Source organism: Miniopterus schreibersii, assembly GCF_964146895.1.
Source record: "Miniopterus schreibersii genome assembly, chromosome: 12".
NCBI lineage: Eukaryota > Metazoa > Chordata > Mammalia > Chiroptera > Miniopteridae > Miniopterus > Miniopterus schreibersii.
The window spans coordinates 24,466,652-24,491,947 of record NC_138112.1 but is presented as its reverse complement, the minus strand read 5'-3'; the positions used below and the strand labels follow the sequence as shown (position 1 = coordinate 24,491,947).

Genomic DNA, 25,296 nt, shown 5'->3' with positions numbered 1-25,296 from the left:
TGCATCACTTCTGTAATTTAGAAAAGTGGTTCCATTGCTATATAGATAGATTTATATAAAATAATAAGAGATCCAGGGTACAATGGAAGCTGATAGAAGTGCAACACATTTTCTTGAAGTGTAAAAATTTTACTGAAAGAAAATTATTCCAGAGTTTGTCCTTAAACAAATAGGGATTAAGTAAGAAAAGAGGTAGTGGAAGTGGTGTTCAGACAGAGGTGACCGCATGGCCAAAAATGCAAAGTGAAGGTGGGGATGATACCTTGGAGAACAACTTCCCCAATCCCTTTGTCCTGGTTCTCGCAACTGCTACAAACTACTAAAAACAGTCATTCAGGTTGGAGGCATTCTTCATTTATTCATATATTTCTAAAAATTACACTTCGGGCCCTGGCCAGTGTGGTTCAGTGGTTAGAGCGTCAGCCCACACACCAAAGGGTTGAGGGTTCAATTCCCAGTCAAGGGCATGTATCTGGGTTGCAGGTTCGATCCCTGGCCCAAGTCAGGGAGTGATCGAGAGGCAACTAAACACATCCATGTCTGCATGCCTGCCTGCCTGTCTGTCTTCTCCTCCCCCCTTCCACACACTCTAAAAGTTAGTGGAAAAAATATCCTTAGGTAAGGATTAATAACAACAAAATTACACTTGGAAATTCTGGCAATGTAAAAGAAATGTAGTGTACCTTTAGAATATTTCCAAATTTCTAAATAAAACAAAAAACTAGGATAGCAAAATCAAAATTTATGGATACTTCCTACAACAAAACCAATTGACAAGTCCCAAAATATGAACAGATGCAGACAATCAGAGATATCTAAAAGCCCATGGGGTATCAGAATCTCCTTAGGAGGAAAATGGGGGTGGGGGGCAGGACGTCTGGTGAATCTGAGAACCCCCACAGTCAGCAACAGAGATTCACTGAAAGGCATGCAGGCCAGTCTAAGAACAGCTGCTGAACTTGGGTAGGAGGCGGGCTTGCACACTGAAATACACAAGGGGGCCCAGCCGGGCGTGGCTCAGCGGTTGAGCATCAACCTAGGATCCAGAAGATCGAGGTTCGATTCCTGGTCGGAGCACATGCCCGGGCTGTGGCTCGATCCCCAATGACTCTCTCATCATTGATGTTTCTGTCTCTCTCCCCCTCCTTCTCTTTTCCTCTCTCTGAAGTCAATAAAGATATACTTTTAAAAAATGTGTTGAATGAAGGAATGAATATATAATAAGCAGTGTCATGTCATCCCAGACTGGCAAGAAAATGAAAATATCTGATATCAGATCGAGTACTGGCAAAACTGTGAAGTAAATATAATTCTTAAACAGCACTAGTGAAAATTAAAATATGGAATGCTCATTTTGGGAAACATTATGTAGTAAAAATGAAGTTGTTCAGGCCCTATGAACTAGTTGTGTATCTCTCCAAGTTGTGTATCTTTGTGTTAGGCAGAATAATGGCCCCTCAAGATGTCCCCACCCTGATTTGCAGAACCTGTGGACATGTTCCCTTAAATGGCAAAAGGGACTTTGCAGCTGTGATTAGGATTAAAGACCTTGAGATGGGGGAATTATCCTGAATTACCTTGGGCCCAATCTAATCACAGGAGTTCTTAAAAGCAGAGCAGCTTTCCTGGGTGCAGAGGGTCAGCAAGAAGGCAGCGTGAGGACCACTTGGTCTGCCATCTCTGGCTCTGCAGGGGGAGGAGCGGTGTCACAGGCCAGCAAAGTGACTGGACTCTCAGCTGGGAGCAGCCCTCAGCTCACGACCAGGAGGGGCTTCAGTGTTAAAACCACATGGAACTGAATTCTGCCGATGCCCCAAATGAGCGGAGGCAGATTCACCAGGGCCTCGGGAAAGGAACATGACCTACTAATACCTTGATTTCAGTCCAGTAAGAGCCCTACCAGACTTCTGACTCAAAAACCTCTAAGATGATAAATTTGTGTTATTTTAAGCCACTAAGTTTGTGGTAAACTGTTATGGCAGAAACAGGAAACAAATACAACCCTCGAAAAAGACTTGCATGTGTGGCCCTATAAAAATACAGCAGAATTTTAGGTTAGCAATGTTTAGTATAGATAAATCTGAAACAATGAGATGACTATTAAAGTCCCTGATGTATAATTTATAATGCTCATGAGATGCAACAGTATAGAAAATATGAATAAAATACATACAACAGAAGAATTTCAGGAAAATAATTTTATTTTTAAAAGACAATTACAAAAGACATAATGAATTCTATTTTTGGAAAATATGTTTTTATTGATTTTTTAGACAGAGAGGAAGGGAGAGGGATAGAGAGATAGAAACATAGATGAGAAACACCGATCAGCTGCCTCCTGCACGCCCCCTCCTGGGAATCCGCCTGCAACCCGGGCATGTGCCCTGACCGGGAATTGAACCGGTGACCTCTTGGTTCCCAGGTCAATGCTCAGCCACTGAGCAACACCAGCCTGGCATGATGAATTCTATTTTGAATAACATTTAAAAACCTGCCAAATGAGCAAACTTACTTTATTAAAATATTTAGAAATAAAGGACAAAGATAGTAAAACAATAACAAAACACGTGGAACTCAGTGCTCATCGTTGGGAGTGTAAAAGAAGGGGATGCAATCAGCAATGGTCACACAGGTGGCTTCAAAATCAATCATGAGGATCCAGTTCCTGAACTAGGTGGTGGGAGACTCAGGTGTTTATTACGTGGTTCTATATACATTACAAATATTTCATTATATTCTGCTATTTTTATTTAATACTTAATAAAGTAAATTGGTACGACAAAAATTTTTAAAGGCAATGCACACACATTTCAACTATTTTTGTTCCACATTTCATAAAAATTGCATAATTATTGCCTTGGTATATAATCAGTCTTACAATGCTTAAAACATTGATATTGAGAACGGTTCCCCTAGGTATACAGTACATTGTTTCTAGAGTAACATAACGCTCTCACCTGGTTTCCATCGCCTGGTTCTAACTTAGATTCACTCAACTCGATTAATAACTTAGAGAGGTGTCCCTAAACACTATTAGGAGAACCTGTGGCCCTGAAAACATTGTAAATGAAGCAAGATCCTCATGTACCTGTGGGTCTCCTCTCATTAGGGGAAAGAGAGAAAAAAAATTATAAATTTATTTAGTACAGTTGTGCGGTATTTATTTTATTTCGATAAAAGAGCCACAAAGTAAATTAAATCTGCAACAATAATAACTTTAGGCTTCCTCACATTAAACCTACCCCAGCTCCCAGCCCGTGGGGAATGGAAAGGTGACCTGTTTCTCAGCCTGTCCAGGATGCCACAGTCATTGCCGAGAAATCCAATCTCGGGATTTCTACCAAAGGGTTATTCCATGGGGATCAAGGTGTATGTCTCACTCACATTCGGGAGAGATTATTTGTTTGGAATCAAAGTATCCCAAATATAACTGCAGTGCCACAGCCTCCCTAAAGAGCAAAATAGGACCATCAAGGATACAACAGCTGAACCCAAGTCTGAGGCTTCCCACTGCGTCGGCGGCAATAGCACAGCTGACGGCAGATCTGTGAGAATCCATCAGGACTCTCCCAGGATCCCACGTGATTTCAGCAGCAGGGCAAGGACTTTTCGCTGGAAAGAACTTGCCCTATGGTAATGTCATCACTAAGTACCCAACGCTGGCTCTTTCCTTTCACCCCTCAAGGCAGATACTACTGTTTTCTCCTTTCACTCACTGTTATCATTCCTATTTCTAATTATATAAAAGCATCCTCTTTATGTGTTCAAATAAACTCACACTCGTGGTGTAAACACCTCCAGCTGTGCAAGTGCAAAAACGTGAGAAAATGTGCCGTGTGCTTCTCCACTGCGCTATTACTCCATAAACATAAAGAGGAGACATCCTTTTGGTGTGTGTATTGCCAGCCCATTTATTTTCCACATTTCTCAAGTTTTAGGTATCTTACATTCAGCATAAAATTGAGTTTGTGATTTAATTGGACGATACCCATTTTTCTTTTCATAAGAGAAATAAGTGCATTGACTTTGATTAATATGAATTTTGTTTTCTTTTATTTGGGGGTATAGTACTCTATCCTATGTGTTGCATGCATATATTTGTCTTTCACTAGCTTGTTTGTATTTCTCGCTTTTGTTTTAGCGTTGAGATATTTAGGGAGGCTGGATTTTTGTTCTGGTGGCTACCTGGTCTAGCTCCCTAAACGCACCACTTTCTTCAGACAGCAGTTACTGTCTCCAGACTGAGACATGCCTTGGGCTCTCTTTCTTCCCCTCCAGCCTCCTTCACTCTCCAGTTTGATAAAATACTAACATTAAGTGTTTCCCTTGGTAGCAGTAAACATGCCTCCACTTCCACAAACAAACTCGTTGACTCCCAGGCATTAGCGATGGGGCAGGCGGGACGTTTATTCTACAGAATGCCTTCTCGTCCCCATTTTCTCCCACTTTTCATCATTCTCTCATCTCTACATCGTCAGAGCACCGAACCGTCACCTTCCTTTCCGTCAGCTGGATTCTGCATTTGTTTCTGTCGTCTTTGATTTGTGCTACGCTGAAGGAGGGAAGCTGTTTTGTTTTGTTTTTAATATGGGAGAAAACAAACAAAAATGCATATGCCCATGGGATAGAGGGAGAGAGAGCAAATGAAAATGGATGTGTGTGTTCTGCACTGGGAGGGATGACTCTAAGATAGGACAGGGCGGTGGAGCACCCACAGATGGAGTTAATAGCTCTTTGCAGGAGGTGGGGCCTGCTGCCCCCAATAAAAAGCTGAACAGAATCAAGCACTGATGGTATTTCACGTCCGTATGTCAAGCCGGAGCGAGGGCTTTGAGAGAGGCCTTTCAGCACTTATTTTCCCAAGAAAAATATTAGGTACTTTTTGCTGAGCAATTGTCTGCCGTCATTCAGATCTGAGAAGGGAGAATGACCGGATTAGTAACCCGAGTCAGGAGAGCGTCCCCCGTGGAACCAAGGCTGCCTGGTGGCTCACATTCAGGGCATCTGGCATCCTGGAACTGAGGGTAAGGAACCGGCTGTGCTCGGGCTTGCTGAGGTCTGACTTCGCCCCTTCCCCCGTGTCTACCTGGACTTCTCTTCTTGGGCCTTGGTGTCTTTGTCCAACTTGACTTAAAGTTGACTTTCTGAAGTTACTCCTCAGGACAGGGCTTTGTCCTGGAAGCGGTTAATTTGGGGAGCTCCATGGGGTGCAGACGACCACTCCACCTGCTGTCACCACCCTCTCTCTCCCCTAAGGAGTCGGGACCCAGCAGCCCCTCCTGGCCTCAGTTGCTGCTCTCGGTCGGGCAGGAGTCCCTGAACTGGGGGAGGGGGTCAGCAATTGGATTTCTAAGTTTCACAGCTCTCAGAGCCTTTGGGGACCCTGTGTCCTCGCCTTGCGTCCTCCAGGACAGGTGGTGGTTCCCCTGGGTCTTTGTGGTTTGGCTTTATTTGTTCAGCGTGGGGCTCGCGGGGGTGCGGGGTTCATGGGGTGTGGGGCTCACGGGGGTACCTCATCCCCCTGTCTTGTCATAGATGCTGCTTTGTTGTCGGGTTTTGTGGCAGATTCACAGATGTTAAAACTATGCTGCTACTACTAACGTGGCATAGAATCACTGTGGACTTGTTTAATGTACATACGATTTGAACCTGTCATTTTAATTCTAAGTTACTTAAAGGAACTGCAGGAGACAGCCTCCTTGTATTTTTTTTCCTTTCTGAAATACAACATTTTTGAGAGAGAAGATACAAGAACAACAATGAGAAAAAACAAGCCCATCACCCATTAATCATAAATACTGTGCAGGTGTTAAGAATGAGGGACTTAATAAAAACTGACATGGGGGTAACTACACTAAAAAGTAATTTATACTTTTTAAATAACATCATTTCATTCAATTTAGTTTTTTTACATAATGTTGATGAGAGAAAAAAACTGATTCCCGGCTGGGGCCACTGCCTGTGTGGAGTCTGCAGGTTCTCCCCACGTCTGCGTGGGTTTTCTCTGTCCCCCATTTCCTCCCACTTCCCCAAGGTGCGCAGGTGAGGGGAATGGGCGCTCCATTGTCCCAGTCTGGGTGGGTGCAGGTGGCTCTGAGGGAGAGGCCTCCCACCCAGGTGTCTTGCTTTGCACCCTGAGCTGCAGGGAGAGGCTTCGGCCACCTGCGACCCTGAACTGGAATAAGTGGGTTAGAAAAACATTATCTTGTTTTTATTAATCTTTTTAAAATGTATGTACTGATCACATTTCTTTCAGCTATTAATATTGGAAGAGTTTGGGATCTTTATTTTGAAGTTTGGTGCTGTTTTTGTGACCAGAAATATACCTTAGGAATTTAATTCTTGTTTATAGCCGTTAGCTTGTGATAAAGTTGGTCTTGTTAAATGTTGATTCGCTTAAAGTTGCAGTTTCCAAGAACCCATTAACAACATTTAAAAAATACTATACATGGACATACTCTCAAGCAAATGGGTGGAGACATTAAGAAATACATGATTCTAGACTGAGTAAACGTTCAATAATTCAACTTTATGCAGTGTATGTTCTTTGAATATTTTGTATGATAGAAGCAGGCCTTACTGTTTTTTATTTTGGTAATTAGAGAGTCACATGTAGTTGTAAGCTATAATACAGAGAAGGCACTTACGGCCTTCGCCCATTTTCTCCCAGTGGTAGCATCGTGCATAACTATGGTACATTATCACAACCTAGAGATTGACATTGATACGATTCACAGACCTTATTCAGATATCACTAGTTTTACATGTACTCGTTTGTGTGTGTGTGTGTGTGTGCGCGTCTGTGCGTTTATTATGTGTATGAATTCATGGAACCACCAACACAATCAGGATACAGAATATTCCATTACAAGGATCCGTTGTCCTGTCCTTCACAGCCACAGCCAACTCTCTCATTCATTCTGTTCCTAACGCTCGGCAACTATTAATCTGATATCTATCTATGTGATTTTGGCATTTCAAGAATTTTTAATAAATAGGATCATACAGTATGAAACATTTGGAGATTGACTTTTTAAACTCAGCATAATTCCCTTGGGACCCACTCAAGTTTTGCATGTATTTATAGTTCTTTATTTTTTTTGCTGAGTAGAATTGCATGGTACGGTTTGTTTGACCAGTCACCCGTTGACATTTGAGTTGCTCCCAGGTTGGGGATATTATGAATACAGCCTATATGCATTCATATGTATGTTTTTGTGTGGATGTAAATCCATTTTATATCTCTAGGATAAATGCCCAAGGATTCATTTGCTGAGTTGTACATTTGATAAATATTTCGTTTTGTAAGAAACTTCCGTATTCTCTTCCTTGAAAGCCTTTGGTGTTGTTTGTTTTTGTCTCAGCCGTTCTGCTAGATGTACAGTGACACCTCGCCCTGGTTTCCATGTGCATTTCCCTAATGGCTGATGATATTGAATGTATTTTCCTGTGCTCATTGAACATCTGTGTATCATTCCCAGTAAAGGGTCTATGCATGTCTTTTGCCTATTTTCTAATTAGATAGCATGTTTTTTCACTGTTAATCCTCTATGTATTCTACCTGGAAGTTCTTTGTCAGGTATGTGGTATGCGAATTATTTTCCCCAGTCCGCAATTTGCCTTTTCATCCTTTAATGGCTTTTTCACAGGGCAAAGTTTTTTATTTTGGTGAAATCTAATTTTATAAATGTTTTTACTTTTGTGGATTGTGCTTTTGTTGTCAAGCATAAAAATTACTACCTAGCCCGAGGTCCAAGGATATTTCTCCTCTGTTTTTTGATAAAAGTTTTATGGTTTTACATTCTCTGATCCATTTGAGTTAATTTTTGTTTTAGCTGTGAAGTTAATCAAAGCTAATTTTTGTGCCTATGGATCTAATTGTTCTAGTTGGCTATCCTGCCTCCTTTCAATTGCTTATGCATTTTTTTAAATCGGGCATATTTGTAGGGATTCTTTACTTTTAAACAACATAAAAATTTAATATTCACCTGTTATGGAATGTTAACATTTTTTAGGTGGGACATTTCTGAAATTAGAGTAAAATACCTTCACATGTCACATTGGTTAATATGCAGAACACTATTTCCTTTAAATATATTAAAATGAAAACAATTCAAACTACCAAAACTACCCACCTATAAGTAATAAAATATATTAAGTTGAATTTCTTAATTCTATATGTTAGAATGAGTTCAGAAAAGCCTATTTTAACCATGAATAAGCAAAATCTTTTTGTTTTTAATTTCTGAGGCTGGAATTGATGCGTTACTGCCACCTTGTGGGAAATTTTTTTCCATTACAGGCTATTATGAAAAGCAATGAGGGTGTGGAATCTGTGCAAAAGCTATTTCCTGTTTTCTCAGTTCCTCAGACATGATGCAGATTTAGAGGCCTCTTTCTTTCTTTCTTTTTTTCTTTCTTTCTTAAAAACAGTTGTAGATACTTGCATCAGGGAACTATGGCATTTGTGGTAATATATTGACATATATTTGTAGTAATATGTTTGAATAGTTTAATTTGTTAAATAATTTCAGATAAATTTATTTAAAATGAAAACTACAAACCAAGCAGGCTGGGGGTTTTTTTCCTTTGAAAAATTAAAGTAGATTCTAAAAGTTATGTAAAAGTTTTTGGCAACTATGAAGCTGGGGAGATCCCAGTGGGTCTCATTGTCCCCCTGGCCCTTCGGCCCTTCCCCTAAGCCCCTTGTGGGGACCAAAAAAAAAAAAAAATTATCCCATCTTCTAACTTTTTCTTCCCGGGCTAATAAATTAAAATGAGACATATTAACAGGAGAAAATGACCACATTTAATAAATTGTATATTTGAGAGTGCCCTAAGAACACGGAGGCCCTAGGACACCCTGGGCGGCTGAGGCTTGCACTCCACCTGGAGCTAAGAAGGGGTTTTGTGGTTTGGGACTTCAAAGGGCTGGAAGTCACATGGAGATAAAAAAGCAAATGTTCCGTAACTTTCCTGGGCCGTCTTTAACAATGGGGCACAGAGAAGAATTGGCTCAAATGGGCCTTGCTAGGTTCTCCCTTGTCTGTCCCACACTAGTTCATTTCAAACTGTAGTTTTCTGTGATGATATCTCCCCGTCTGGAGCAGGTCCTCTATCTACAGTTTTTAGGGAGCAAAGGGAAAGGTCCAAGTTTTCCTGAGTCTGTCTTTTCTTAAAAGTAACCAGCTTAAAAATATCTCAAAGAACCATAGTCGGGGGTTGCAAACTCTGCTCCCTTCACTCTCAGTAAAATGGTTTGATTCTCAGAAAAAAAGTTATATAAAAGTTCAAAGTGCTAAAAATATTCCAATTAATCTTGAACACATTTTGAAAGACTTGTACTCAGAATATCAATGCATTTTAAGAACTTGAGTCCCATTGGAGTCTGTTTTCTAGAGCAGTATTTCTCCAAATTAAAGTACATTGAGGTCACCTGGGTGTCTTGTCAAACTGCAGATCCTCACTGATTGAAAGGGAGGCCTGAGAGGGGTCCCAGGTAATGCTGCTGCTGACCTTTGACCAAACTTTGAGTAACAAGATTACAAGCTAGTGGTTTTCAGCTTTAGTTACATATTCACCAGTGGAGCTCTTAATTACGCCGGTCCCTGGGACAGACAATGAATGCAGACTCCCCGGGATTAGGCTCCAGTGACTGGCATGTGTGCAGTGCCAGGTGATTCTCACATGCAGTCAGTCATTACGTGCTAAACCTGAGAGAGCCAATGTGTAAGGAGAAGCCGGCATCTATAAATTAAAAATTACGAGGGGTAGCACTGTCTCTGTCCTACTCTTGGAAATCTCAAATGAATTTCAAAGCTGGGACAAGAGGTAGAAACCAAACCAAAAAGATCCTGAAAATACCCAACACTGGGGACATCGATAGACATTTGCATACAGCATTGACCCATAGGCCATGAGGTCAGTTTCCGCAGAATATTAAAAGTCTAACAAATAAATGGAAAAATATCCTGTTACCAGTTCAAAGTCCTTGTGCCTGATGCTGCAAAAGGCCAAAACTCAAAATGTCAGTTTGGAGTAAGGAAAGGTTTACTGATGGAGAAGATACCAACCGAGAAGATGGAGACTTACTGGCGCCTCAAATTCATCTTAAGAAAGAACAGGGTGCAGTCTTCTTTTATGTCAAGGGAAGGGGAAAACAGGAGTGGCAAGAGGTGATCGATGACCCAAAGGGGCATTTATTTTGAGATTTACCCATGTTGCTATGTACATGAATTTGTATTGCAGAAATAATACTCATTTGAATGGATATACCATGGTTTGTTAACCATTTACTTGTTCACGAAAATCTCTGTTTTCACTTTGGGGATATAACAAATAAAACTGCTATGAACACTCATGTACAAGTCTTTGTATGGAAATATGCTTTGATTTCTCTTGAGTAACACTTTACAGTAAAATGATTGAACCATATGCTATTTCTGCATGTTGGCAGCACCCGGTTAGAGCAAATGCCCATTTCCTTAGACCCTCACTCAAATCCCTCGACCGAAGCCCAAACTTCATATGCTTTTTCTAACATACTGTTTCTGAGACACCTCATGGTTCCCCTTGGCATGTGTTTTCCTCACTGAAGGGAGTTGTAAACTCAACTTGTTTAATTATGAGCTGAAGTGCCTTTCTAGGTTTTTTTTTCTACTTCATCTAAATGGCCTAATTTATTGGCAGAAAGTTGTTTATAATATATTCTTACCCGTTGTTTACTATCTGTAGAATCTATAGTGATGCCACCTTTTGATTCCTATATTGGTAATTTGCATTCCTTCTTTTCTGATCAGTCTGACTAGAGGTTTATCAAGTTTATTGACCTTTTCAAGGACTTGGGTTTTTAAAAAATTTTCTTATTTTTGTTTTCTTTATCATTGATTTCTGCTCAGATTGTTATTTATGTGCTTCGGCTTACTTTGGGCTTAATTTCTTTCTTTTTTTTCTTCTAGATTCTTAGGGTGAAATCTGAAGTCATTGACTTGAGACTTTTCTTCTTTTCTAATATCGAGATTTTAGTGTTATAAATTTCCCCCGTAAGGGTTGCTTTACTATCATCCCATTGATCTTGATATGTTGTGTTTTCATTTTGAGTGTAAAACACTTTGTAATTTCCCTTCATATTTTTTCTTTGAATTGTAGGTTATTTAAGAAGTCCATTATTTAGTTTTCAAATAATTGGGAATTTCTTTGTCATTGCTTTCTAATTTAATTTCATTATATTCAGAAAATGTAACTTGTGTGGATTTTCATCATTTCAAAGTTGCTTTGATTAGTTTTATGGCCTAGAATATGGACTATCTTGCTAAATGCACATAATTGAAAGCATCAACCGCTGCTGTTGGGTGGTATGTTCTATGTTAATTAGCTCAAGTTGGTTGATAGTGTCGCTCCATCTTCTATATCTTTATTAATTTCATGCTGATTTGTTCTGTCAATTATTGATAGAGGAGTATCAAAATATTCTGTGATTGTGGATTTGTTATTTCTTCTTGCAGTTCTATTATTGATTGCCACATCTATTTTAAAGATCTTCTGTTAGTGCCTAAATGTTTACAATAATTGTGTTCTTTTGATGAATTGGCCATTCTATTCTTCTAAAGTGACCTATTTACCACAATAAAAGAATTGGAAACATTTCTTTTTACTGATACGGCAGAAAACAGTGAAATAAAAATAACAAATTTTAATAACTTTTTTACCATAACTCCAAATATAACATATAGACACTAAAAAATAAAATAGCCTACCTATTTCTGCCAATATTCTTTGCTATTAAACATACCTGCTCTGATACAGCAAAAACCAATCCTTAGATTATGCCTGCTCACCACGACTTCTTTCCTACAGAGATGACAAGAATGACCAGGGTAATGGTCATCTTTCCCAGTTCATTGGAGTTAAGTGCTTTTTAAATCTTTTTGAAGAAAAACTTGTGACAATGTCTATGGATGGCTTTAGTCATCCTTTGATTTTTACTATTCTTTTTTGCACATTTAAAGTTGAATTTTATTTATTCAGTTGTAGGGATGTTTATCCTATCCTGCGATAGGCAAGTTACACTCAGATGTCAGTTCCATCTTAAAGGAATTTTTCTGAACTACCTTAATGACATTCTTATTTATGGAAAGAGACTTCAGGAGGGATAAACTGAATGTCTGTGTTGGTTAGAGATTTAGTTTTGTTGTGGAAGGATGACCTGTGTTTTAGGCATGAGGACAGAGGGCTGTTAAAATGCTGTTCTCTGTGAAAGCCAGAGAGCATCCATTGAACCAGTTATTTCACATTCTTTGGACCACAGGTCCTCTTACACTGTCTCTTCTTCCCTTGACCTTTTCATCCATTTCTGTGTGCAAACCAGAGTCTGCAATAACTTCACCACTCTAAGAGCAGTGAAGGTTTCGATTATCTGAAAAACTCTTTCACGTGCTCCCTAATAGCCTCGCTTGTCTGGGTCTATGAAGGAAAAGGCATTCTGATAGCAGTGCGAGGAGCTTGGCAAGTATCCGGCAGGCTTTCTCAGGATGGTCTGAGACTGCGAGAGGAGAGGTAAGCACTGAATTCCAAACACTGCCGGGGCAGTTTAGGGAACCGTAGGATTGATCTTGATTGTGGACAGAGCTTGCAGAATAGGAATGACACTGCTATGGTTGTGAATTATATTGCCCTTGGTCATTGTAGCTGGCCAAGAAGAGCTACCAGTTGATTAAAGTATCTCAGTGCACTAGAGTAAAAACATGAAATACTTTTAGTTTTTCTAATAACTGCCTCTAATTATAAATTTTGAAGAATACCTTTTTTCTACTGTTCTGCTTTGTTGGGTACCCTGGGACAGTGCAGTGGAAGAAGCCGTGGAACTTTCTTGGCCATCTGCCGCTTACCAATGCCTCCCTCATCTGTAGACCTGTGGACGTACTAGACTCTCCCCAGGACAGCTCAGTAGCACAGGCCTCCCTTTGGTATTGTCTGGTTCTTTGTGATGTTGGTGACCGCTGCTGATGTGGTGGTTTCCTAGTCTTTATGCATTTGGTTTTCATGTGTTTCCTTCCCTCAGAGGGGGAGGCAAGATTCAAAAGCTACATCAAGTAGGTTTGGTTGCCAGCTCAAGAAGTCTGAATCTTGTTTTTAAGTTTAAGGAAAAAGCTTTGAAAGGATTTTAGTAACACCCTGATCTGGAAGAAAACTCTGCTAAGTCCAAGGTGGTCTGTACATGAGCAAGAGCGGAGCCAGAAGTCCAGAGTAGAGATGATTGTGGCTGAGTTAGAGGAATACCGGTGAAGTAGCCGGATTCGAGGTGCATTTTGACTGCACAGCCGATAGAACTTACCGGTCGGTTGGATGCCAGGTGTGAGAGAAAACAAAGAGTGAAGGGCCAGAAGGGCACCCACATCTCCAGAGCAGACATCACAGCAACTGCAGAAGGTAGGAGAGCTTCTTGGTGCTCAACTGGGGACAAAGATGAGAACAGGAAGAAAATGATATCATTGAAGGGTCAGAACTTCGTAAGAGAATATGTAGCAAATACCGTTGGCAGAGGGAGGGCCCGGCCCACCCTTCCCCTCTGACCCCATAAGTCCCTGTGGGACTCATTTCCACTTCCCCATGAAGTGAAAATTTATCTGGTTTGAGGGAAACTGGTCTCATCAAGTGAACATAGGTGCCAGGTAAGATGGGATAGAAAAGGCGCTATTAGAAGCAAGATCAAGAATCTAGAGATTTATTCAACATCTAATAATACTGAAGGTCAGCAGGGCCTGAGGATGTAAGTGAGGCTAGAGGATGAGAGAGCTGGAAGAAAAAGCACGGGGGCCCCCTCACCCCGGCACTGTCGGGTAAAAGCCATCGCGGAAAATAGACTGAAGGCACGTGTCGCTCAGGAATGAGAAATACTGAGCCAGAAACTTTGGTTTAAAGGCCGACTTGTAGAACTTCCCGGTGCCGAGTTTCCACCGGAAGGGCATTGCCATGGTACTCACATCCCGTTGGTAGGAGGGCCGGTGGGGGTCTGCTCTTTGCTTTGCACTTTAACCTGGTGGGTCTTTTCTAATTTATACATTTACTGTTGAGTAGGGTAATTGTGACATCAGAAGGAAAGCACCCAATCATGGTTTTGTGCTTTTCTCTTGAAATGTCTTCTCAATTTTATTAGTCTCTTCCCCTTTTGTCACTATCTGACCCGTTTCCCTTCTCGCCTGTTCTCTGATAGGTTATGGTATATCGCACAGTGTACTAAGATTCCAACATCTTAAGTTGGAAATGGATTTTTGGTAGTTTTTGGACCCAGGGTTTAGAAATATTCGACTGGAATATATCTGTTCTCATGAATCTCCGCCATCATAACACCAGTCGTTCACTCTTTCGGAAAGTGAACATCACCATCTGATGACCCGATCACCATGTCACCTTGTGACATCATTAATGTCGATATCATGTCTGTATGCGTGCAGCGAGCATCTAGGTGATCCCTCTCTTATGAAAGATAAGGCAACATTTTCAAACAAAATATGAATCTTGACACAGTTAAACAGTATTTCTTCTCTATTAAATCTTAACCATTGGTATGTGCCTTGAGGGATTTACATGTACTACTTTACTAGGCCATACGTCGCCCTTTGTTTTCAAACCTTGCTGTGACCCATTTGATGGAATTTGAACATGGAAGTTACAAGACTGCCTCTCTCAGGATATGAAAAAGGGGGAAAATTATGTAAGAGCAACTTAAGTCTGTGAATGGAGAAAATAGTTCTGTCATGTTAGAGGCTCACCGAATAATGAACAGGTCAAATGAGTCAAATAGTTTTATTGGGAGGTGCATTTTCCAATACCAAAAAAAAAAAGTACTCTCCTATACACTTTTTAGCTTTGAAGGAAAAATTGGAAGGGGGTGACATAAAGCAAGTGTTGCTTTGTTTAGTGTGCTTCCAGGATATGAATACTTAGAAACTGTGACAGCAGCCTTCTGTTATAAGGTTAATTAAGATGAAATAATGTTTCTGTATCTGTATTAACACAAGGCCAAAGACTACTGAACCAGCTAACTGGACTTTTACGATGGATTGGCAAGATAAAGATTGTAGATGCCACTTACTGAGGCAGCGACAACCTTCCCATTTAAGGTAATACTGTTCCTTCTTAGAACACTTTATGTTTAATTACATATTCACTATTTGCCTTCTCATTGTATTGTAGGCTTCCTAAAGGCAAGGATCAGATTCTCGGAATTTTTCAGTGTCTGGCATGCTATAGACTCTCAATAGGTCTTGATTTAAGAATAACCTAATTCGCCCGGCCGGGCGTGGCTCAGTGGTTAAGCGTCGACCTAGGATCCAGGAGATCAGGGGTCGATTCCCGGTCAGGGCACATGCCCGGGTTGCGGGCTGTAGCCGATAAATGACTCTCTCATCATTGATGTTTCTGTCTCTCTCTCTCCCTCTCCTTTCCTCTCTCTGAAATCAATAAAGAGATATTTTAAAAAAAAGAAGAACCTAATTCGGTGCTCTCCCTCTTGGGAGCATGCCTGTGCCCCCCCCCGCCCCTCCTCAAGGCACGTTACCTTTAGCTTTCTCACTCCCAAGCTCCGAGGGCCCTTCCTTTGCCTCTATAACTTGTTTCCTAAACCCATTTCCTCTAGGAATTACTTCTTCTACCTCTGTGATTTACCAAATAAATGTTATTAAAAAACAAACCCAATTTAAATCAGGGAAAAGTGATCAACTTGGAAAATTGTGCCAGTCAATACACTGATTTCTTCTATTAATTAAACTTTAGCCATAAAATTGAGATAAGAGTAGAAAAAAACAAATTTCACAAATAACTTAATTTTAATCGCTTCTTTCTAACTTTCTGCAACAAGCCTTTTTCTACAGATGATTTTGATCTGCCTTTTGAGAGAAATGTCAATGATAATGATCCCATGGGTAGCAGATAGAAAAGGCCAAGGGCCTGGAAATTAATAAATTATACAATCAATCCTCAAAAGCTATATGTGTAACACATTTTTGTGTATACTGACACAGCTAACATTTGACATTGTGGCATTGAGGAGACCCTTTTCACCCAACTGTCAAAGTAGAAACTAGGCTTTAACAACGTAGAAACATATATAATTTTTAAATGTTTTTATTGATTTCAGAGAGGAATAACCTAATTTGGTTATTAGAGGGAGAGAGGGAGGGAGAGAGAGAAACATCAATGATGAGAGTCACTGATCAGCTGCCTCCTGCATGCCCCCTGCTGGGGATCAAGCCTGCAACCCCGTCATGTGCCCTGACAGGGAATCGAACCATGACCTCCTGGATCATAAGTCAATGCTCAACCTCTGAGCAACACCAGCCCGGCAACATAGAAATATTTTGAAACCAATTAATTCACCAACCATATTTGGCTCAAAGGTAACTGTCAGGGATTCCACAAAAGTGCCAAGAGAAAAATCATCAGATATATTCATCCACAATTACAGTGCAAGAAAAAAGCAATGAGACTCTGCTGGAAACTCCTTAGGAGCAAAGTAAAGTGCCTTAACTGTAATGTTAATCTAAACTGAAAGGCCCAAGGGAGAGGCAATAAGCGTTTATCTGATATCCAAAAGAATAGCTCTTCAGGAAGCCCTTGATTCAGGCAGAAACCCAGATAGCGTTGGGATTAGAGGGGAAGGCCCGGGCTTTGCCTGAGGAAGGGCATGGGAATTACCTTAGTGGAGGGGAGGAATTTCTATAGGTGCAGATAAGCCAGGTTATTCTTTAGCTCTGCAGTGGCGCTGCTCGCTGTCCCAACGCCTGCTTTGCACACAGTTGTTAGGAATACAATGTTGCTCTGTCTGTTATTTTGCTCATTTGAAACATTTCAAAGTCTGAGGAGTGAGAGGGGTAAGGCTGTTCCCCTGGGATGGTGACTCCCACCCCTTTTCGAAGTGGCCGGGTTTACATACTTTTCACAGCTGAGGCCATCAAGGCCTCGGAAAACGCCGCGCGGATTGGGGGTGCGACCACCGAGGCACCGGCTCTTCCCTAACCCGCTCCGGAGGCGTTTTTCCTTTGGCTGCAAAACTGCCTTTGGTTGGACACGAGGAATCCAGCCGGGAGTTGCGGGTGGATGCAGGAGTCCTAGTTACAGGGTCAAACTTTCTAAGCACTTTTTTTATTGTTGTAAAAAAAAACACCCAACCCTCTTGTACATACTACGAAGACAAAACGCTTTTAAAGAGAAACGTGTATAAATGTGGCAGGAGGGGGGGTGGGGGAGGGTGGCATTTGAGAACCTGCTGTCCGTTATGGGGCAGAGCACTTTCAATGGTTAATCTAATTAATTTGAACCTACGAGGCTCCAGTGAGGCGGGGAAACCCCGGTTACCGGAGGAGAGACTGAGGCTAACAGATTCGGAGGCTCGCTCAGGGAAGGGGCCACGCAAGAACGCAACCACATCAGTTCTGAGGCTGGAGCCTGAAGAAACTCTGACAGCGGAGCAGCCGGGACCCCAAATGCTTCCCAAGTGTGACCGGTTAGAAATCAGGACAGAGTCAGGGGCAGCAGGGTAATCGACAGGGAAGGAAAAGCAGGACTTAAATGCATTTCCAGCTGACACTCAGCAGTTCCTAGAAGGGGGTGGCAAAGAGGCAGGAAGGCAGAGTTGTTTTTCTTTTTCTTTTTTGGAAACGGGACATTTTCAGAGCGCCCACCGCAGTCGGGGTTACTGTAAGCTCAACCTGTCCCTTCCCCTGCAGGGCTTTCTCTTACCCCTCGCGGCCACCCGGGGACAGCAGGAGCCAGGAGCTGCTGCGCCCAGGGGCCCGCGCCTCCCCGCAGGGGCCCGGGGGGCGGAGGCGGGGCTTCGCGGAGGGCCCGAGGGGGCCCCGCCCCGCGGGAGCCTGGCTGCTCCCCGCGTCCCCGTGCCCGCGCGCGCTCTCGCGGCTCATCCGCACCCTCGAGGCTCCCGGCCGCAGCCTGCGCTCCAAGTTCAGCCGGGAGGAAGCCATGGCGAAGTCCAGGGGCCGTCTGTACCTTTGCATGTGCTTGGCCGCAGCGCTGGCGTCTTTCCTGGCGGGATTTATGGTGGGTAAGTGGCCCTGCGCCCTCCCCGAGCGAGCCCGGGGCAGCGGCTCCTCCGCGGGGAAGCTGGGCTGAGCTCAGGCTCGGCCGGGGTGGGGAACTCCCCGGGGTGTCGGCCAAACTGCAAACCGAATGGAATGCGTTTGGGCCTTCCTGTTCCAGTGTGACTGAAATCCCGATTTAGTAAGTGCTCACCGAGTGCAGGGCACTGATAAGGGCCGTTGGAAAGACCATTTCGAGTTGCCACTGTCTGCAGGGATGAAAAGCGTGGTCTCAGTTCCAAGCATTAACGAGTCAAAGCTTGGAATTAGTATGTGCAGCACTGCAAAGACTACCCTTCCCTCATCATTTATTAAATAGCTGTGGAATGCGCCCTGTTTCAGGCGTGTGCCAAGAATTAAATCCCTCCCCGCCCCCCCAGAACTGGATGAAGGCCTTTCCCTTAATGCCTGAGGTGAAAAGAACTTTCCTCATATAAAACTCATTTTAGTCAACTCAAAATTACATTACACAAGGCAATTGGAAGGTTCCCTGCATTTAGTATGAGTATTTCTGTAAAGCTCACCATGATCTATTTCTTACTAGGGGAGGGCTATTTTTGGCTTCTAGCTTTTATAAAAGCCTAAAGCAGGTATGTGTGTATGTGGTATGTGTATGTGCATATGTGAATTCTCCCCCCGCCCCCAGGCTGGTTTATTAAGCCTCTCAAAGAAACAGCCACAACACTGCGCTATCATCAAAGTGTACGGTGGAACCTGGTATCCGAGATGAAAGCTGAAAATATTAAATCATTTCTTCGGTAAGTATGCTTTGCATTTCTGATCTTAAAAATGAAGTGTTTAAAATATTGTAGAGTGAGAGGTGTATTAAAGCTGGTTATAGTCATATGGGTAATCCTTTTTGTGTGAAGCTGCACGATATCGCATTCATTTATGGTAGTTTAAAACGTCCCCAAGCCACTCTTAGGGTCAAATCTATTTGAATGTTGTGGGAGTCTTCCTTGCCTAACTTCATCTACAGGAAAAGTATCCGATTGCTTTATTAAGAGATGTTTCAACCTCATGTAACTTTGGGCTGCGGCTGAATGTTATTCTTTGTTCCTCAGTGCCCCGTTTAATCAGCAGTGTTATTGAAACATTGTATTCTGCCAGGAAGATTTAACTGGTTGTAAACTGTGATTTTAGAGGAAAGGGGGTTAAATTTTCAGATTCTGTCTGCCACAAATTAAACCTCTCTCCCATGTTGCAGATATAAGTAACACAAGGAGGACAAAAGGAAAGCAAAAGAATCAGTGCGAGGCTACCAGTCTCTAGGCATGAAAAAGTGATGTTTGGGGGAGTGATTTTGAACTTGAAGGCAACCAGTGTGACATTTATTTCTATATTCAGGCTCTTTCAAAGGATTGTCATAAGAAATACCCCAGCTTTATCGAAGTATAATGTACATAAAATAAGTTGCTTCCATATAAAGCCTACCACTTGAGGGTACTGACAGGTGTATAATATACGCAACAAACCACCTCCTCAGTCTCAATATGGAAAATCTCAATACTGAAAATTTATGCCTCCCTTCGCTCCTGGCCCTAGACAATCACTGATCAGGTTTATGTCACTATGGATTCCTTTGCATTTTCTAGAATTTTATATAAATGGAACCTTACAGTATGTGCTCTTTTGTGCCTGTCTTTGTTTACTCAGCATAATACTTTTGGAGTTCATTTAGATAGTTGTGTTGTGGGCGTCGGGAAGGGCACCAGGTGTCTGACGGGTGGGGTGAGACTGGCCTTGGGTTCAGCAACCTCTGTACTTGGGTTCTGGCTAGGAAAGAATTCGGAGCCAAGACTCAAACTATGAGCACATTTTTTTTGTTAAATCAGAAGTAGAAAAAGTAATTCTTAGAAGAAATTGGCTTAGGAAACAAGTTATAGAGGTAAAGGGAGGGCCCTTGGAGCTTGGGAGCGAAGAAGCTCCGGGTAGAGTGCCTGGGGGGAGGGGGGAAGGGGAAGACTTGGGCATGCTCCCTGGAGGGAGGGCGCTGGGTCCTCCCTCCTGATGGTTTTAAGCTGGGAGATTTTAGGGGCGGTCCCAGGGGAAGATCTCATTATAGTATTCAGCAGCTTTCCAGGTCTGTCCTGTGGTCATGATCCAGTGCAGCTGGTCCTGAGGTCAGCTGTGGCTGGTTTTGTTGCTTTTCTGGGCCTGGAGCTGAAATACAACTGAGGCCTAGATGTTATCTCTAGGGAGGAAAGGCCAGGGGGTCCCAAAGGGCAGGACCTCATGCTAGGGACAGAAAGGCCACCCTGCGGGTGAGATCCCACCCTACAGTTGTCCATCGCTAGGCACCTGGGGCTTTCCACCCTGTTGACTTTCTGTACCTGGGCCGTGCCCTTGCTCTGCTCCTGCCTACCAGTTTCATGAATCAGTAGCTTATGGCTTTTTACTTCAGAGTCGTATTGCATTGAATAAATATAGTACATGATGTGTAGAGGATGGCTATTTGGGCTGTTTCTAGCTTTTTATTATTGTGAATAAAGCTGCTATGAGCACATGCTTACAAGATTTTGTGTGCACATAGGTTTTCACTTCTCTTGGATGGCTGTTTTTGGATAAGCGTATGTTTAACTTTTTAAGAAAATGCCAAACAGACTTCAAAAGGCGTTGTACCACTTCCCATTTCTACAGAGCTTGTGTGAATGTGCCAGTTGTTCCCCAGCCTGGCCAACACTTAGTATTGTTAGTTTTCATCTTAACCATTCTAATGGGTGTGTAGCATCCCACTGTGCTTTTGTTGTTTCCCTCTGAATGACGAGTGACCTTGAGCACCTTTTCATGTCTCTCGCCATCTGTGTGTCCTCTTTGGGGAAGTGTCTGTTCAGGTCCTTTGCTCATTTTTAATTGGATTGTTTTCTTGGTGTTGAGTTATGTAAGTTCTTTATAAATTTTGGATATCGACCCCTTATTTGATGTATCATTGGCGAATATGTTCTCCCATTCAGTAGGTTGTCTTTTTATTTTGTTGATGGTTTGTTTCCTTTGCTATGCAAAAGCTTTTTAGTTTAATGTAGTCCCATTTGTTTATTTTTTTCTTTTGTTTCCTTTACCCAAGGAGATACGTCAGAAAAAATATTGCAACTAGAAATGTCTGAGATTTTACCACCTATGTTTTCTTTAAGGGTTTTTATGTTTTCATGACTACATCTAAGTCTTGAACACATTTTGAGTTTATTCTTATGTGTAGTGTAAGAAGGTGGCCTAGTTGTGCCCATCAGCAGATGAGCGGGTAAAAAAGCCGCGGTACATTTACACAGTGGAATACTACTCGGCTGAAAAAAGGAAGGAAACTGTACCTTTTGCCTCAGCATGGATGGACCTGGAGGGTATTATGCTAAGTGAAATAAGCCAGTCAGAGAAAGACAAGTACCATATGATTTCATTCATATGTGGAATCTAATGAACAAAATAAACTAACAAAATATACACAGACTCATAGATGCAGAGAACAGACGGACGACTGTCAGAGGGGAGCGGTGTTAGGGGACTGGGTGAAAAGGTGAAGGGGTTAAGAAAAAACCCCAAAAACTGACAGTATGGTGATTGCTAGAGGGAAAAGGGGGATAGATGGTGGTGGGAAGAGACTTGACTGTGGGTGATGAGCTCACAATGCCGTATGCAGACGTGTGTGATATAATTGTACACTGAAATGTGTGTAGTTTTATTAGCCAATGTCACACCAATAAATTCAATAAAAAATAATTTTAAAAATCCAGCAAAACAAATACATACAAAGTGTACCTTCTATAGAGAGTATATAACTACCATTTGCTCTTTTACCCTTTTTATAATGTTAATTAAAGTGTGTCCTCTGTAGGCAGCAGATAGTAGCAGCTTGCTATTTTCATTCTGGTAATCTGTGCCTTTAATGTATTTAGTCTGTTAACGTGTAACGATTGCTGTGGTTCAGCACAGGCCTGCCACTTTGTTGTGTTCTGTTCGCTTCCTTTATGTTTGTCCCTTTACTTCTCATTTTCTGCCCCCCTTTTGGTAATGGCAGAGTATTTAAAATTTGTATTTTACCTCAGTTTATCTTTTTGGTTATATCTCTTCCATTTTTTTTTTTTTTTAAGAAGATGCTTTTGGGATTACGTTATACATGTATAACTCCTTACTGTATTCTTAAAGTTGCTATTGTAGCACTTCACACAAAATGCAGAAAACTCACATTTCTACGCCTGTTTACCCTCTCCTCTACCATCCTTTATATTATCGCTGTCAAAATCTCATGTATAAAAGTCTGTTGTTATAAACCTGACAAAAGACTGTTATAATTTTTTATTTGAACAGTTATATGTATTGAAAGCCAATTAAGAGATAAGTATTTCTCAGATGTTTACTTCCAATGATTTTCATTTGTGTCTGAACATGTAGGTTACCCTGTGGTATTTCTATTTAATCTGAATTACTTTCTTAAGCACTTTCTGTAATGTAGGGTCTGGCGGTGACGGTCTCGTAGTTTTTCTTTATCTGTAAAAATCCTTATTTCCCCTTAATTCTGGAAACCTAGCGTTCCTTGATGTGGAATCTACGATGGCTGTCTTCCCGTCTCCTTTCAGAACCTTAAATGTCTTCTCGGTGCCTTCTGGCGAGTGTTGGCATCTGATGAGCCGTCTATGGTTATTTAAGTTCTATAACATGTCATTTTTGTCTTTAATTTTCAGTAATTTTACTGCCCTAGGCATAGCTTTTTTTCAGATTTATTCTGCGTATGGCTCTCTGTGCTTCTGGACTTTGTAAACTGTATCTTTCACTCACTTAGGAAGGTTTTGTCTGTTCTTCAGCTTTTTCCGCAGCGTCCTCTCTCCTCACCTGCCCGGAGACCTCCTTTTAACCCTAGGGTCCCCTAAGCGAAGCGGAGTGCAGGCCCTGCGCTGTTTCCTTCCCGGCTGCCCTGTGATGTGATGAGATCAGAAAACCCCGCCCAGTTTCCGAGGATGAACTGGAGCGCCCGCTGGGAAAGGAGTGAAAGCCACTGTGCCGCTCCTAGGAAACCTGAGCTGATTCAGGATTGAGGCCCATCAATGTCAGCAGGCGAATTCGAAATGTCTGTTTTGAGGGGCTTGTTGGGAGATAAGGGGAAAGAATCAGTAGGCAGTAGGGTGGGTGCTGCTTGAAAGAAGACTCAGTCTGTGTTTCTCATGCAGTCCAGCAACAGGCCAGAGTGTCTTTTATCAGGTGAGGCCGGAAGCTTCTGTTTAAACTTGTGTAAGTTAAAAGACCAGGTAAAATGTTAGCACTGTTCTGTCCGCAGCATTTTCATGAAGTGTCCAAAAGAAATCAGCTCGAAAATTATATGAAGTCTCAGAACCAAAACTTGGTGATTCTCTTGGTCAAACGTTAAAATTTACGTCTACTCATATGGCTCTGCTTTGTTTAATGGGTAATGGAGCACAGGGTGGTAGATCATGCAGAATTTACGTGGTGATCGTCCGAATGGAGTTGGCTTTTCTCTCCTTCACATCCAACTGAGTACAGAAATTGCACACCAAGAATGACAAAAATAAAGGTAGAGCAAAATACACTGAATCAGGAGCCCGGGATTTGAATGCCTGAAGAGCTGTGGCCACAGTTTTCATAGCACCGAGAATGTATAGAAGGCAGTGACTTTTGCTATGAGCTTCAAAAGAGTTGTTATTTTTGAGAGAAGTAAAAGGAAAAGTATTGGAAGGAGCCAGTGGAGAGGAAGAAAGACCCCTCGCTGATCTGGCCCTGAGATTGGGGGGGGGGGGGAGATAAAACTGCTTGCAGGGGAACAGGGTCCTCTGAAGAGTTCAGTCGACAGTCAGAGAAGGGGCTGGAGAGAGAATTGTCACGACCCGGAGAGTTGAGAGAGTGGAAAGGAGAGGAGTTGAGAAGGAGAGGAGAGGAGGAGGGGGAAAGGAGAGGAGGAGGGGGAAAGGAGAGAAAGGAGAGAGTTGAGAGCGTCTAGGAGGGAAGGGGGGCTTCAAATTCGTGCCAAAGGGATGAATGCAGGGGGAAGGAATGGCTTTTCCTCCAGCCGCTTCCCTTGGCGGATCCTCACCTGCTGGGCCTGCTCTGCGGGGAAGACGCTGGAGCGGGGCCCTCTCGTCGGCCCAGGAATCTCTGGACTGGGCCGCACCCCAGTCCCAACGCCCTCCCGCTGGCAGGGGGGCGCCCGGAGGGCTCGGTGACCCTGTCCCGCCTGGTGAAATGGGAGGGACTGCAGCTGAGACACCACACGGCTCCCCTCTGCTCGAAGGAACCTAGCCGAGGACACAGCTGTTGTGGCTCGTCCTCAGCATGACAGTGAATAGGTGCCACCTGGGGCCGTAACGCCCCACTCGGGTCCCTGGGGAGAAATCCAGGATAAAGGAAAGGGTGTTAGCCTGCCGCCCGTTTTTAAATTTTTTTTTTTTTCTTTTTTGCATTTCTGTATTTCATTTCAGTGGGTTCTCTAAAAGATAGGAGGCAGAAGTTCATGGTTAGTCCTCAAGAAAACATTTTTTTCTGATTATAAGGATTTTATCTGCTCACTGTAGAAATGAAACAGTTATGAATTATATAAAGTAGAAATTAAATATTCCCAGCCTCACTGGTTTTTATCCTATGCATAAAAAATAACTTTGCTCTATAAAGACTTCAACCTTTTTTTTTTTTTTTTTTACAAGTATTGTATAAGGTATTAATGCCTGTAACCTGCAGCTCTGGTTTAACGCTACAGAAAGGGAATCTTCCCCAGGAGCAGATGCCTGAGGAGCCCTGCGGGGTGGGTAGGAGCCGCCGGAGGGAAGTGGGGGAGGCAGATGCGGTGAACGGGACACTGATGTTTGAGAGAGGACCTGTGAAAGGCGCAGGGCAGTCGCGACAGGAAAAAATGAGTGTCCGAGGGGGATACAGAGCGGAGAGGTGGCAGGGAGAGGGGCGCAACGTGCAGCTGGAGGGCGGGTCATGTGGAAAAGAGCCCCATGCGCTGGTGGGCGTGCGAACTTCCATGGCGGGCGCGGAGCCGGTGAGGGCGCCGCATTGGGATAGTGATGGGCCCTGGCGGGGGCGCAGGGCTGAGAGCACCACCTGCTGCGCCAGGCGTGCAGGTCAGATCCCCCGTCAGGGCACAGACAAGAATCAACCCAGAGGGGCACAAATAAGTGGGACTCTCTTTCTCTATCTCAAATCAGTCAATAGAAACATTAAAAAAAATATATGATGAATGTTTTTAAAATCAGTTTATCAA

General features: G+C 42.6%; 1 protein-coding gene across 1 annotated transcript in view; it reads left to right on the top strand.

The window, feature by feature from the left end:
- Positions 1-17,841: 17,841 nt before the first annotated feature.
- Positions 17,842-25,296, top strand: part of NAALAD2 (N-acetylated alpha-linked acidic dipeptidase 2) — a 39,969-nt gene continuing 32,514 nt past the window's right edge. The window contains exons 1-2 of the mRNA XM_081155688.1: positions 17,842-18,058; positions 18,739-18,850. Of these exons, the coding sequence (XP_081011814.1) occupies positions 17,977-18,058; positions 18,739-18,850 (194 nt within the window). The 5' untranslated portion in view covers positions 17,842-17,976. The remainder of the gene's footprint in view (positions 18,059-18,738; positions 18,851-25,296) is intronic.